Source organism: Tetrao urogallus (assembly GCF_951394365.1).
Source record: "Tetrao urogallus genome assembly, chromosome: 3".
Taxonomy (NCBI): Eukaryota; Metazoa; Chordata; class Aves; order Galliformes; family Phasianidae; genus Tetrao; species Tetrao urogallus.
In genome coordinates this window covers 23,948,365-23,964,381 of record NC_136815.1, presented here as the reverse complement: position 1 = coordinate 23,964,381, position 16,017 = coordinate 23,948,365, and the positions used below count along the sequence as shown (strand labels likewise).

At 35.7% G+C, this 16,017-nt stretch overlaps 1 protein-coding gene across 1 annotated transcript in view; it reads left to right on the top strand.

The window, feature by feature from the left end:
- Window positions 1-452: 452 nt before the first annotated feature.
- SLC26A7 (solute carrier family 26 member 7) overlaps window positions 453-16,017 on the top strand; it is a gene marked incomplete at both ends in the record, with an annotated part of 54,637 nt that continues 39,072 nt past the window's right edge. The window contains 5 exon segments of the mRNA XM_079533194.1: window positions 453-642; window positions 4,093-4,109; window positions 4,113-4,149; window positions 12,118-12,228; window positions 14,820-14,992. Of these exon segments, the coding sequence (XP_079389320.1) occupies window positions 453-642; window positions 4,093-4,109; window positions 4,113-4,149; window positions 12,118-12,228; window positions 14,820-14,992 (528 nt within the window).

Genomic DNA, 16,017 nt, shown 5'->3' with positions numbered 1-16,017 from the left:
AAGCAGCCCTGAGATGTCCCAAGGTCCAGCACCTCTCCCTGCACCACGCAGCCCCGGCGAGCGCTTGCCCCGCTGTGCCTCACGTTCCCGCTGGACCGAGGCCAAAAGCACAGCACTGCCCAAATATAAAGCGGGAGGTGACGGGGGAGAGCCACAAACTGACAGGAGAGGAGACGAGCCGAAAATGTGAGCTTTGCTCTGAGAGCTTCGCGTGGCTGTTCGTACAGTTATGACATTTAGTAAGTGCTTTTATTGAGCATAGTGAGAGCACAGCTGCAGAAAATGTGAGTGCTTCTGTGTTGTTTGTTGTTTTGTTGTTTTTTTTTCAATTTTTTTCCCTATAGTCTTGGAACCACAAATTCTCGGAAGAAACCTGGAGAACGACCCAGATCAGGGTGGTTTCTCAGCCACTCATTCTTCTGCACAAGGAACTTCTTTTGGGGGTTTTGGTGATGACGGGGGCAGAGAGGAGAAGGAGAGCGGTGTGGGGGAAGATCCGGGCTGTTCGCTGTGAAGATATCAAGCAGTGGTGCGTGAGGCGGCTGCCCATCTTGGAGTGGGTGCCCGTCTACGATTGGAAGGAGAATCTGGTTCCCGATATGGTGTCTGGGATGATGCTGGCCATCCAGCAGGTGACTCAAGGTACAGTTAAACTTCTGAAATCTTGAAATCCAATCCTGCTGGATTTATCTGGTTTTCTTTTACACCCTCTTCATGCTCATATTATCTTAAAATTTAGTTTTAGACAGCTTATATCCTTACCTATCAAAAGCAGATTTGATCTAAATAAAAATACAATAAAAATTCTTAAATCTTATGCATATATCCATGCAGATGGAAATACATGGTGTTATTTGAATAGCTTTCTGTGAACCAAAACTTCCTCTATATCCGATCCTTTGACAATTTTTCAGAATTAATACAAGAAATAAGGAAGCATTAACTCTGTTCACACAGCAAATGATTACATACAAGATTTTATCAATTACGTGACCACATTTTTTTATTCCACATGAAAAATAAAATGTATCTACATGGTAACTGCATTGTAATTTGTCTATATGTTGTCCGCATTTTAAGAAAATCTGCTCAGAAGTAATCATTGTGATTATACTGTTACCTGTGGAAGCCCAGTGTACAGCAGTAAAAGATAACAGTGTTCTGTACTAAAAGGGCACTTCTGTCAGTGACATGAACCACAAAGTGTGTGCATACACAGCTTGCATATTTCTGCTTCTGTGTTGACTTAGTGCTGTATTACACTACCTGTCACTTCTCTTGTCAAGCAGCAATACAAAGAGAGGTGGAGCTAGACTCTATTTTGCTTCATAAACATAAAAAATTAAAACTAAAAAAAAAAAGAGAAAGAAAAACTCCTAGAAACAAAACTCTGCAGAATGACCTGCAGAAAACAAAAGTCCCAGCTATCTGAGTCTCCAAAGTGGTTGTTACTGGGAAATAAATGCTTTGGTCTGTTTTCAATATGTCCATTGTAGTGTCACTTCTTTAGGCAATATTTTATACTTGTCTCAGATAATCCCAGCTGCTTGTCTGCCTCAGATAATTTTCAATCCCTTCCCTGATGTAAACTATACATATATATGTTATTTCTTAACAACTCCCCATACTGGCTATGCTTTACTATCATTTATGTTGTTAAATTATAAGCACTACTTTAATTGAATTATGCTGCAGCTGAAAACAACTGGCTTGTGTAAGTATTTGTGCTTCCAAGTTAATTAGTAACATCTGCACTGGCATGATTGAACTTTAAGAAACTTAATACTATAACGCTGTAAAGTACCAGTTTCACTAGTATGTGCCTTTACTATAATTGTAATTAAAACTTTTAAAACAGTATGTTGAAATTCATGAAAAATAGCAATTTTATAATGCCAGTAGTTTTCGATAGAACTTTCTTGTTTGAGTTTTGTACTAACAGCAATTTAATGTGAGAGATACATTTGAGAAAATCTAAAGAAGATAGAGAATACTGCTTTTCTGTATTATTTTTATGAAAGCTAGAAATAATCTTACACTTTCTCAAAATGAGTGTATTGAAACTCTTTCCTCCAACTGACTTTTTTTCCTTTCTTTCTCCTCACTGCTTCCTCAGGTTTGAGAAGGATTTTAGGTTATGGAAAAGGAGAGCTAAATACTTTATCATGTTTGTAGTGTTACTTGAGCACAACTTACTTCTCTAGAACTTGCTGCATTAACTCTTTTACTAGTGCTGTAAGCCTTACAATTACCATCACACAATGTTTTCAGTGAGTGATGTATAGGGTAGTTCAGAATAGCTGTTCTTATGACTCTTTTTATTTTGGACAATATTTTATAGAGCTACTACCACTCATTTAGTGATTTTCATTATCAAAAATCTTGGTATCTAAATGTGAGTTATGTCTTCAACCCAGTAATTCATCATCAAATCAGGTACTTGAAAATTAAATTACTTGAGCATATACTACATAATTTAGGATTAAATATATTCTATTGTGGCACACTGGAAACTAGTCCTTTGCTAGAAACTATGTCCTGTGGAGCAGAGTCTAGGAACAGTGTATGAGAAAGGCATGCTACCTGAACATTCAGTTGTCTTTAGTTGTGCAGACCGTCAGGAGGCACAAGGTGTTATGCATACTCTTTCTAATCAAATTCTCTATCATATTAAAAATATAATCATTATCAAATGAACAATTACTGCAGAAAGTGGATCTTCTGAAGCTTCCTTTTTACTTCTACTGAAGTTTGATCAAAACATAACTAAAGAAGTCATGTTCAACCATGTGGTCAGAATATACTGATCAATAACATCCCATGTAACCAACAGATCCAATTCCTAAGTAGGGGAGGCAAGACAGAGGAAGGTAGAAAGATGAGAAGGAATATAATGGAATTACCACAATGTGCTGCTTGGCATTTCTGAAGAATGAGGGCTCATACCAAGTCATGTCTGAAAACAAGTAGTCCTTCTCTGTGTGTTCCTGTAGTTGTTTTCTTCCCTGCTAAAAATGCCAAGTTAACCTTAATTAATAAGTCTCAGAATTCACTGACAAACTCTTCTACTTACCTACTGAAACAATACTTCTGCAGTCTCTATGCATGTCCTTTAATATTAGCGTCTTTTTGTGAATTCAACAGCAGAGAAAGAGGCATCCAAGTTAATTATGTTTCTATAAATTATATGGACAGTGAAAATAGACCCTATGAATTACAAAATTCCAATAATGGAAACTTTGAATACTCTAATTGCTGAAAAGATTCAGCTGAAGCTTGCATTGTCTCAGACTGCAAAGCCAGTCAAGCTCAAGTCTAAACCAACAAAAGAAACTAGGCTTCATTAGTTCAAGAGCACAAAACTATAACTTAATAACACACTTCTCAACACCTCATTTCTCAAACATAGAATCATTATTCTTACTCTGGCTGAAAAATTATTCTTACCTAAGGCTGAAAATTAATCTTAGAATCTATAATGAATATTTTCTTCCCATCTTGAAGTTTGCTGCTTACTTTCACAGATAGTTAAGAAAGCTGAGTTTTCACGTTTTGGTAATTACTACTTTGTCTGCATTTCTGAAAAATCTATTTTTGATAGGCTAGAGAAATAACTCTGTAAAATAACAAATAAGTTCTCCATTTGCTTGTCAGACTAGCGTTTCATTTCCCTTTTAAAACTCATTAATACTCCATCAAGATGAAGATGATTTTGAAGTAGGTAGAGTTTTGTTTCTGTTTTATTCATTGTTTCTCTCCCATACACACAAATGCAATTACAGTCTCCATGTAGATTATTTAGAACTTCCTAATATGTTGTGTTTGTTGTTTTTTTTTTTCTTTCCAAAATGAAATTATGTAAATATAATCAGTGTTCTTCACTATAGTTGTCAGAAAGCTGTTCTTGCATTCCAATGGAGATCTAGTTGTAAGAGATAGTGAAATTTGGGATGTTTGATCTTCTGGGAGGTAGCAAACAATTGCCTTTACATTGCTTTGTATGTGTTTGGTTGAGTTCCTTCACCTATTAAACTGCCTTTATCTTGTCCTGCAAGTTCTCTTACTTTTGATTTTCTGATTCCTGTCCCTCAGAGGAGGGAGGAGGAGGCTAGGGATATTTAGCTGCTGTCCAGAGCCAGCCCACTCCAGATGTGATTCATATGAATTCAGGCATCGACTTTGTTAAAGTTAATTGATGTTACTGAGAAGATTGTATTGATTAGATTAGAGAAGTGTTACGGGAGACTGGCTCGGGTGTAAGCACAGAAGATGTAGAATTCAGGTGATGTGTTTTCCCAGTCATTATAATTGTGGTATTGTGGGTAATAAATTGTGTTTAAAAAAAGTTTAAGATAGGTCTTATTTTTTTTCTTGTATCTCATCCATTAACCTGACACGTTAACACCAGAATTTTGCTTGTGTTTTTTTCGTGTAACCTGGATTTCGTCTACTCGGAGGAAAAGCATATTTTGATCAAACAGTACCTGAATTTTTCCTAAGTTTTCTTGCATGATAATATTAAGATGCATTATGATGTAGTCTTTTCATGCAGCTGAGTCTCATAAGCCTGTCATCCTGCTTTCTGTTGCCTCCTGAACATGTATTATAGCCCATACATATCAGTTCAGAATGCACCTGCTTAGCTCATTTTCACTGTCTGTTCTAACTTTCTATTGTACTAAGTAATTTATCTTTAGTTTCAAAGCCTTTTATGGGTGATCTTTCTTAGCATCATTTATTCATTACCAAGCTGTTAGTATATCTCTGATTAATCCATTTTCCAATCCTTCATGGTCTTACCTTGTCAAATAAATACCTTTGTGGCTTCTTTCAGTATTTGAATTATGCAATTACATACCCATCTCCTTTTTTTGCCTTTGGATTGCTATTGTGTAATGTATCGTATTGTGTTTTGGATTGTTTCATATACTGTCTACACAGGCTGTCATCTAGGAGCCATGTAAGTAATATTGCAACCCATCATTAAGCTTCTCTGACTGCCATGGTCTGCAAAAATGTTAATCTGAGTTTGTCAGAAAAAGACAGTGCATATTTACCCCCAGTCATGCAGCTGAGTTCATAGTTATAGTCTGTTTGAATATGTATATGTGTGTATGTAACTTATTTAGGAATGTCAGTTCTCTATATAATTAGGGGACACAGATATGTCTGAAGTCTTAAGCAGAGTACTGTGGTTAGGACATCATATAATGTCCTATAATGAAAATTAAGTCTTCTGATTAACAACTGAAGATGTCTTACTCTTTAAAGATTCTGTCAAATTTGGAATAATGTTGTATGATTTGATAGTAGCATGTGTAGTGTTGCATCCTAGTTACAAGACTGCAGTTTGGATGCAGTTGGACCAGATGCAAGCAGTAAATGTGTATTTCCCTTTAATGGGAATAAAATAATATTTTTATGTGTAACAATAATGGATAGGAGAGCAATTGATCCTACAACCCATTTCAGAGGTAAGGCTCTGTGTTTTGCTTCAGATCTATACAATCTAAAGATAGATGCACTGATGCACACAGTTGGGGTAGTTTATATAAACTGCTGGAAAATTATTAGCTTATTGGAAAAGAAAAAAAGTATTAGGGAGATGTAAAGGTGCAAAGAAGGTGATGACTTGATACATTTTTATCTGAAATATATAATTCTGGATGCTTGTGTTAATGGAAGGTAACTTCAAACTTCTGTGGGAAAAGGCTAGGAGGAGGATCAGAAAAATAAAGATTGTATGTGGGAGAAGATTTAAGTGGCTTATACGTATCAATTGAAAGCTGAAAATGTAGATGACTGTGTTTCTTATCAGATGGGTAAGTACAAGAGTTGAGAGAAATTTCAATACAACTGCCGCACATAAATGACTATAAATTAACATGAGTATGTTTAGAATTTAAATCTAAAAACAGCCAATTGAAATATCATAAGATGATGCATGTCTTTATCACATAATTTCATTGTAGATGCAGTAAATTACACGTTTGCCAGTTATAAGAATCAGAACACAATGCATAAGGAGATTTCTTCACAAGTTTGGTACTTTGTGTTACCTGCTGCTCAAAAAAAAAAGAGGGAATTCTTAAATTGAGATATGTGTGTTGATAAATTAACGTAAGTGCTTTACTAAAATAAATGAAAACAAACAAACAAAAAAAATCCCACAAACTCTCACTGTATTTCTGGTTTCATCTTTATCTTGCTAAGTTCTTGATATTTGGCCGCATTCATAAACACTGTGACATTAGTTTTAATTTAAAGTTGTACCCATCTGCGTATACTGCATATAGTCAAAAGTTATCCATCTGAAAATATGTGGTTATAAAATTTGGACTTTAATTTTTATCAGACTTTTAAAATATATATATTCTATAGTCAGCTAGCACATCGATACACTCCATACAGAATTTGTATGTAGTGTTATACAGTAGCTGGCTTTCCTATGACCTATCATGAGAAAAAAATACTTTGGCTCAATTTGGTTTTAGTGGGCTGCGTTTTTCTGGGGAGTGAGGGGATGGGAAGGGCCCTTGAGGCATAAAGTGAAATACATACATGGCATCTGATGAAATCAGTATTGTTATTCCTGCCAGCATTTTCATTCCACAAGTCCAATAATTACTTACTGAGGATTGGCATGGTTTGTATTTTTTAATTAAAGTTAATTTAGTCTTGAGTTGGATTTATTGCTGAACAACTAATTCTTAAACACTGGCTGGAGACCTTGTTAAAAAAAAAAAAAAAAAAAAAAAAAAAAAAAGACTATACTGCCTTCATGCATTCCAGAATTGTTGCCCAGTGTTTTCAAAGGCATGATGCCAACTTTTTTTTTCAGCTTTCCATGGAGGAACCTCAGCTGTATCTGTTTGTTGTTGTTGTTTGTTTGTTTTGTGGTCTTATGTTTTTGTGGGGGTGTTTTTTTGTGTTTTTCTTTTCCTCCCAGGTTCTGACTATAAATGTATAGATGTAAATACACTCTGAGCAGACAAACTGGAGCTAATCATTTTATTGAGGAGCAGATATGTCTTGCAAATATACATCTGGCATACAAATAGCATGTGTAGATGAAATTGAATAAGTGTATTTGGCAACAGAACCAGAAAAGTTGCCTAGAAAATGCATTGGAGAATCCATGTAGTTCATAAGTGATTTGTGGAAGAAAATGTCCATCTGAGCTCTGTTATAGTTCTCCCATACAAAAAATAATGATGTAAGCTGATAATGAAATGTAACGTATTAGTCAGTAAATGAGGGACAGTGTTTCATGTTTATACAGCTTTCCAGCAGAGGATTAAGGAACTGATGTTGCTGTGCATGCAATATTTTCATTTCTAATGTCTTCAAATTACATGTGCTAATGTAGATCGGTCTGATAGAATGCTAGAAATGTAAATTCAGCTTCTGAATGACCTGTGAAACCTCTGGAGCCTACTATGAAAGGTAGACCTGTGTTAGTGTGGCCAGATGAGCTGTGACTGTGGCCAGATGTGCCATGTTGGTAACTGAGAGGTGCCTGAGCACCATGGACAGAGACCAACAAAGCCAGGCAGTGTTGATCCATGGAGAAAGAGAGATTGCTCCACTTCTAATCTTCTGGATCAGAGAGCTCAAGAAAACTGTTACTGCCGAGATCCTTGACCAGCAGTTTTTCCAAGTAGGAGTCTTTTTCACAGATTTCCTAAAGTCTGGTTCATCTCTGTTAAGCTTTGTCTCTTCAGTCATGATTGGCCTTTCTTTCTCCATGCTGCTGATGCTTCTCAAAAGGCTACCTCTTAGTTTGGTTTTCCATTTGTACTTAAATGCAGAGCCATCTCCCTGTAATAATACTCTTTATAAATAAATAAAAAAATATTTTAAAATCATACTTACTTTATTTTGGAGATAGCCACACTCTTCATGAATTATGGCTGACCAGCGTGCAATAGTTTGTAGGATTCTCTGTACAGTAATTTATAAAGTCTCTGTGATGTTCAGATATTGTGTCAAATTCATCCTAAATAAGTCTAAACCTTTAATCTCTGCTTATCTGTCAAAGTTCTTTTTTTCTTTTTTCTCTTTTTCTCTCCCTATTTCTCTCCCTGTTTCTCCCTAGTCTGGAGTCATAAATTAAACCCTATGACGTAAATTTGTCTAATTTGCTGGTTTTCCAAGGGAATTGATAGGAGACTCATCAAGTGTGTGTTAATTCTACATTTCAGGGCACCTACAGGAAATATCTCTATTACATAATTCACCTTTGCCAACATGTGGAGAAATAGTCTTTTTTTGAAGCATCAGAGATAGTTCAAGATTGCATATAGCATTTTGGGTGGAAAAGATGTCCTAGTGTTGTTTTGGCTTCCTTAAACTTGAAGTTAAGGCATCTTAATGTAGTCACATTTAAGAAAAGTTTACAACTCCAAAGGTATTTGAATGTATATATGACAGAAAATCTATTAAATATTTAGCTTTTCACTTAAAAAGTAGATGATGAAAATTTTGATGCTCCACAGATTGACTGTAGACTTGCTACTTTTCCTGCTCCTTGATTAGTTTGGTTTGCAGATCTAATTTCCAAAAGACATGGCATAGTTTTCCTTTCAACATATGCATGTATCACACGCCTTTTTTTTTATATGCAGATAATTTTTAACTCACTGCTCATATTATGATGATTGATAGCTTTTTTAATGGGAAATAGAGTCTGGTTTTAGCAGTGCAGTTAGCAGAAACTATCAAATTAACAAACATAGAGAACTTTCTCCTGTGGTGGGATATGGGCTTATTTCTACTTGCATCAAGTTCACTATTCTATGGTTAACTGCATTTGATGGTTACAAGTAGAGGTACCACATTTCTTGCTTTCCAGTGTGGCAAATCATGACTGTTATTCTTCTGGTGCTAGCCAGACATATGATTTTCAATGAAAAAGCACCACACAAATGTTATCTTATGATAAGAATTCAGTAAAAATAAAAAGATTCACAATATTAATGTACTGCATTTGAACTTATTGTTCATTCTTTGTGAGTTTGACTAGTCCTTGAGCATATGGAATGCATTGTAGCAAGTTTTAATATGAAAATTAATGAAGTGATCTGAAATATATGACTGATTATATTTTGAAAATGTATTTGAAATTTTAGAACATTATATGTCTAATTAGAAAGCCTGAAGTCTTTTCTAATTCTGTTTTATAATGTTTCCTCTATTCTTACACACAATTGATGTGCTTCAGTAACAAGAAATAAAGCCAACAAGCAGAGCCAAGATTGGAACCAAAGCTGCGATTTTAGCTCTGTCCTTATTGAACTGACCTCACCTTGAAGAGAATGAGCCACCACCTCTAGAAAATTCATACAAAAAGACTATCCAGGAAAAAAATTGTGGCCAGATTTATATTCAGATTATCTGCCTGCAGGAAAGCTGTACTTCCCAGTTAGCCTGTGAGCAAAGCAGAATTCCTTTATAGATTCTGGTATTTGCTAGGTGGGTAGCACCTTTCATAGAGTTTCACAGAACATGGCAGTGTTTGGGTGTTTGTGTCACACCTCTCAGCATTGTTCAGAGGGTTGAACTGAGATGCTGGCAATGTTTTTGTGTTTGTGATCAAGGACAGTATTGCTTCTTGTGCTCTACCTACAACTTGTACAGTTTATGCTAGATCAAATGCACTCAGGCTGCAATTGTCAAATGTTTCTGATTCTGATTTTATGTTTTAGGAAACATAAAAACAAAGTAAACACATCTAGGGGAAAAGAATTGACTTTTACAGCTAGATGGTGACAGTATTTTACTGTAGCTGAACCTTTGTTTACCTTGTAAATACTGAGGTGAAAAAACAATGTTCTCTGCTCTTAAGCCTGTAAGAAATTGAGATATTGAATAGTAAAAGAGAATATGGTCCCAATTTCAGAAGTATTTTTGCTTAGCCTGTGGTATATTACTGTAACCTCCAGTTTTGTTTTGTACATCTTCACAGCTCACCTCCACTTGAATGATTTTCTTAGAGTGAAAACCTGTTAAAAATGAACCACATGGATTCATACTGAAAACAAGATCCAAAATTAACAGTTTATTTGCAAAATTAAAAATTATATGAATGTAACATGATTTCTGCAAAAAATATTTTAAATCATATCTTTCAAAATTGTTACAACTTCCTAATGAAGAGGGAATTTTTGTGCTTCACAGAATCACAGAATGGCCATGGTTGGAAGGGATCCTCAAGGATCATGAATCTCCAACCTCCCTGCCACAGGCAGGGCCACCAACCTCCACATTCAATATTAAATCAGGCTGCTTAGGGCCCCATCCAATCTGGCCTTGAACACCTCCAAGGATGGGGCATCCACAACCTCTTTGGGCAGCCTGTTCCAGCACCTCACTACTCTCTCTGTAAAGAATTCCCCCTGACATCCAACCTAAATCTGTCCTCCCTCAACTTAAAACCACTTCCTTTATAATCTCTGGTGGAAAACAAATGCTTAAGAAATGCAACTCAGAGAACATATTAAAGAACTAGCAGAGGTGACTTCCCTAGGAATGATGCAACTGTTCCATAGTGTGTGTTTCAGAAATTTTTGAATTTGAAAATGAAATTTTTTATAGTTGACTCAACCAGCTTTTATTGATCTCTTCCCAATATGGCTGATAAATAGGCAACTGCTTCAGTATTCCATGGTGAATCTTGTAGATTTATATCTCACACAGAGATGTCATTTCACTTCACTTATGTTGTTATAATAAAAATATGGCTGAAGTTATACAGATTTTGCTTACTCTGTTCTTTTCTGAAGAGGAAAACGAATTAGTTTTTCATAAGCTCTTTTGCAAGAATAGAATATTTCTGTGAGTACTATGTAAGTAGTTACAAAGTTTTTGTTTGTTTTCATTTTTATTAGTAAAGTATTTGTAAAGGAAGAGGTATTCAGTGCTGAACAGGCCTTAAAAGTCTCTTTTTTCTTTTTTTTTCATCTTCTCTCATTTTTCCTATGCTCATTTTTGTTAGCACAGGATCATACCATTCTCTTCTGTGCTGTCTTATTCTGCTTAGGCACACCCTTTTCTGTTGATCTTGGATCAGAATTCTCTTTTATATCTCTTGCTCAAGTGAACACAAGCATAGAACTGTAATTTCAGAGATCTTCCTGGTTCATGGTACCAGTGTGTTAAAGAAGAGAAAAAAGCAAAACTGATGAGTAGGCGTGTTAACTGTAAGGCAGAAGAGAAGAAACTGTAAGGCTTGAAAGAAGGCATCCAAATTTTGTGTTTTATAGTATCTCCTCTCCCATCCTCCCCTCTCCTTTTCTCCTCATGATGTTTTGCTGATGAACTGCTGGGCCTGCTTTACAGATAGCTGGACGTGTCTGGGCTTTCAGCATTTTGTTGCTCCCCTCATCACCGTTATTTGTCTCAGATTCAAATTCAAGAATGGAGCTCTTGAATTAAAGTGTTCTACATTGCCACTGAAAGCCTTTAAGCAAAGATGCTCTTTGATGCCTTCATATTATTAAAATCTGTTTTAAAATACTATTAAAATACTTTCTACACTTCTGGACTCACAGCTTAATGTACAGAAAAAAAACTGTCATCAACTGAAGGAGTGAAAAAACCCAGTCACCTAAAGAGAATGAATTAACAATTTTTTTTTTTAATTTTATTTTTTTTAAGAAATTAAAAGAAAGCAAACTGAAGTGTCTCTATCCAAACCAAAATTATAGGTTTTGAACTGTACGCAAGAAATAACCATTTGACTGCCTGGAGCTCTGGCAGACTCAAAACCTTGTTTCTTGGGGAATGGCACTGAATGGAACTGCCTCCTCCTGTGATAACTGTCTATTAAAGAAGTTTGAGATGGTTGATGGAGACAATCTGGAATCACAACAGCTGATGCCACAGATCATATACATGACCTACTAGTTTCCACTGGTGACCAAGACTGTAGATGGACAACCCTTCCTGATTCTTTCTGATCCTCACTGTAAATTAGTTGGCTTATAGTCTAGATTTTTGTAACTGAAAGTGCTTTTTCTCCTGCCTTTATTAAAACATAGACATTCAAAAACTTGAAAGCAGAATAATTTTATTTTATCTTAATTCATGGAGGTAACGCCATTTAATTTTCCATAGGATTGGCCTTTGCTGCTCTCTCTTCAGTCCATCCAGTTTTTGGTTTATATGGTTCATTCTTCCCTGTCATTATATATGCCATATTTGGAATGGGACGTCATGTTGCAACAGGTAAGTGTCTTTCTGCTCTAAACATTTTCAGAAGTATGAAACTGGAAAAAAAAGTGTTATCAATGGAAGGAATATTCTCTAAAAACTAAACAGAAATTAAATGTTTTTGTGCTTCCTTTTACAACTTTCTTCCCCCGGTTTAAATACTTTAAAAAGCCCGTTAAGGATACACTCAAGGTAATTCTGTCACTGTAACTTTATATTGCACTTACACTTTTCTAAATGTCATTTACTAAGGGATTTTGGATTTTAACTCCTAAACTCTTTTTTTTTCCCCAATTTTTAAGATTTTATGATTACTCTGTAATTTTTAAGATTTTAAAATCTTAATTAGAATCTGCTTCAAGATGATAAGATTTTAACAAAAAGTTCAGCAAAGAAGATATATGCAAACAGCAGCAAAAAAGACTCTGTTCACAACTGCTATATAATTCTCCATATCCATCACTGAAATTCTTTTTCTACCAGCAATTTCTATAAGATTAATGGTGTTCTGTGTACATATACAGACAACAAGAATGATGTTTGTTAGTGGAGTCTGTTATGTCAGTGTGAAGATCAGTCACTTGAATAACAAATCCCTTTTTCTTGGGCCAGAAATCATCTTTTTCTTGATTACTCTTGATATAATTGATGATTGTCTGAAGGCAGTTTCTGCTGTGATATAATATCAAATGTAGAGTCCTATATAAACTGTTCTCAAGTTCAGTCTTATTAGATAAAAAATTTAAATATTAAATATTAGAAAAATTAATATTAAAATATTATAAACCCAGGTAATATATGTCACGTCATTAAAAAAAAAAAAAAAAAAAAAAAAAAAAGTTATCCTCCAAAAGTCCCTTCATGCCTCAACATGACAGGAAAATTAACATTTCTGTCATAGGAAAGAATTTAGTACCTAAAAAATGGAAAAATTGACTAAATGAAGTAAGCAGGAAAGCCATGAAAAGTGGTAGGTGAAACATATGTAGGAAGATTGGAAAGCCAAAAAGAGAAATTTGAAGTATGCCATGGAGAGGAAGATCAAGTGGATGCCTGAAAATTCCCTAAGTGCATCAAAATCAGTAGGCTACGAAGGAAACTGGTGGGAACGGCTTTCTGAGGAAAGTGAAGCCAGTGCATTCTGTGACAAGGCCACAAGATTTTTGAGTTACCATTCCGATTTCATTTACCAAAAAGGCTCTGTAGCGAATCCTGGTATCTGCAAACCTGACCTTCACCCTTATTTTTACAGACTAGGGTAAAACTATAAGATCACTGAAAGTTACGTGTAATCAATGTCTGTATGAAAGGTGTTAGTGTGACTTCTGTACAGGAAAATCCCATCTCACTAAAGTCATTGAATTCTATAGAAGTGCCAGTAAGCAAATGGCAAAAGGAAGTACTTTCAATATAAGATATCAAAATGGTCAAACAGTTACTGATAAGGTTGCACAGCAAAGGTTATTTAAAAAAGTGAAGTTGCCCTTGTGATAGAAGAAAGTTCTTTTATTAATGATTAGCTAGTTGTAGGATAAGAAGCATAAAACAGGACTCAGTGGTGATTTTTCAGGATGGTGGAGTCCCTTGTGGGTGCCCAAAGAATTGTGCTGGGAAGTTTGATAAATAGGGGTATACCAAAGATGAGGGTAGAACTGTACTTATCACATCTTGCTATAGTAGAAGTATGGATAGCTCAATGAAACTCATAAGGGATCACTTTAGAAGAAAGTATAGATTAAAAGATATACCACAGCAGATGCTAAACTTCTGGAACCTGCTCCCAGAGGACACTGCAGAGGCAGAAAGTACTATCAAGTTCAAAGAGAAATTCAACACATTTGTGAATGCTAGTCCATAAAAAAAATCTAAAATTCTTGCTAACATCCCTGGTGCAACAGCTACAGGATGCTGGGGATTATGTAGGGAATGGTCTGCAGAAAGTGGCCAGGCTTGTGTGCGTTGCCTAAGTAATGCCTCTGACTGTCACAGCTGGAGGCAGAATGTCGAGCTAAATGGACCGTTGGTCTGACATAGTAGGGCATTTGTTAGACTCTTAGAGCTTTCATGATATATTTGTCCTTTTAAATATTGAATTATGATCTTTCTTTATCTTTAATGAAATGTTTCATTAACCTTGCTTTGCCCTTCTGAGCAATTTTTTATTTCCTTGCCTGTCTCCATTTATTGGAGTGCAGATTATTTGTTGAGTTCTTGAATCAGCAAACTATATTGGACTAGGTCCTATGTATATAGCATGATTTAATTATTCTAGAAATTTGAATGGTGAACATTTGTGACTATTGGGAAAAAACATTTCATCACACATATATCCAAAAACATTTATGTTAACTTCAAATCATTGTGAATTGTCATGTTGCAAACTCTTTTGTTAATGTGTCTACATGACTGTGCATTAATATAGACACAAATGCATTCAATTTGAATGTATAAATGGTATCTTACATGAAAAAATTTCAATTAAAACTACTTCAAAAATTCTTAAGAGTGTCCAAAAGGATACTTCCACCCAAAATGGCCAAGTTTTTAAAAACTTTTTGTATGGGTATAGAATCATTGGTAGCTAATCTGTGGCTTTTTTTTTATAGGAACTTTTGCCTTAACTTCCTTAATATCTGCCAATGCAGTTGAACGTCTTGTTCCTTCCATTGGCACTAATTTCACTGCAAATAATAATTCAGGAATCTTGGGCCTGTCAGAGTTTGAAATGCAGAGAATTGGAGTTGCAGCAGCAGTTTCATTTCTTGGAGGAATCATTCAGGTAGGTAGTGAACACATATACTCTGTGTTGCTGATGCTCAGCATTTGTGACAGCTATGGCATTTGTAATATTTTTTTTTCACTTCTCTTGGAAAAACCGACCCTGGGTCTGGTCTGATATTCATGAATGATGAAACGTGTAAGAATCTGGTGTAAGAATCTGTTGCTCCTTGGTTGAGATGTCGTAATAGTCTGTGTGCACGCTCATGAAATGTTGCAATATGAAGTAAAACCACATTCAGTCAGTTCTAATATAATGTTCAGTCACTGTTGGTGCTCCCTTTCCTTTACCTTCAGAAACAAAACATGAATCAGCTCTCTGGTAAGTTGACATGTTCCTGAGTTTTTCTGTTGCTCTTGTCTTGAAGAGAAATACTATACAGTATTCAATAATTAAAAGCATTAAGGAAAGCATCTTTACATTCTCTTTAGAGTTCGCACACCCACTGTTAAAGCATAATAAATTAGTAAAACAGATGTCTTCAAATAATTCTCCAAAGCTTATACAAATGATCAACGATCTTTTTAATTTTTTTCTCTTTTCCTATTCTGACCACAAACACTGAATTTCTTTATCCATTGCCAATTGCTCAGGTCTTCGAAGAGAGCTTCTACCTTTCCTTGTTAGTATTTAAATGGAAGAAATGTTTCAGCCCTTGACATTGCAACACTTCCTGGTACCCATCCTCTGAAAGAAACATGGATCCCCGTGCTTGGTGCTTTGGGTCCATCCACCATGTAAAGCATGAGCCAAAATGCCCAGAACTGGCATGTCCAGTGTCTTGGCACTTGGCAGGAACTGGGGCATGTACTTATGCTAGTTGGTAGGAGGTATCAAGAAGTGTGTTCACTTCTGCTGTGCTGTTGCTGTTTCGATTCTCTTACTGCTTACTTAAATATGCAATATAAGGGAAAACCCAGAGGCAGCATAACAGAGTAGACCTAGTTCTGATCACATCACACAGGTTGCCAAGCAGATGTGGGGTCTCCTCCTTGGAGACCTTCAGAAGCCACCTGGCTTGGGCC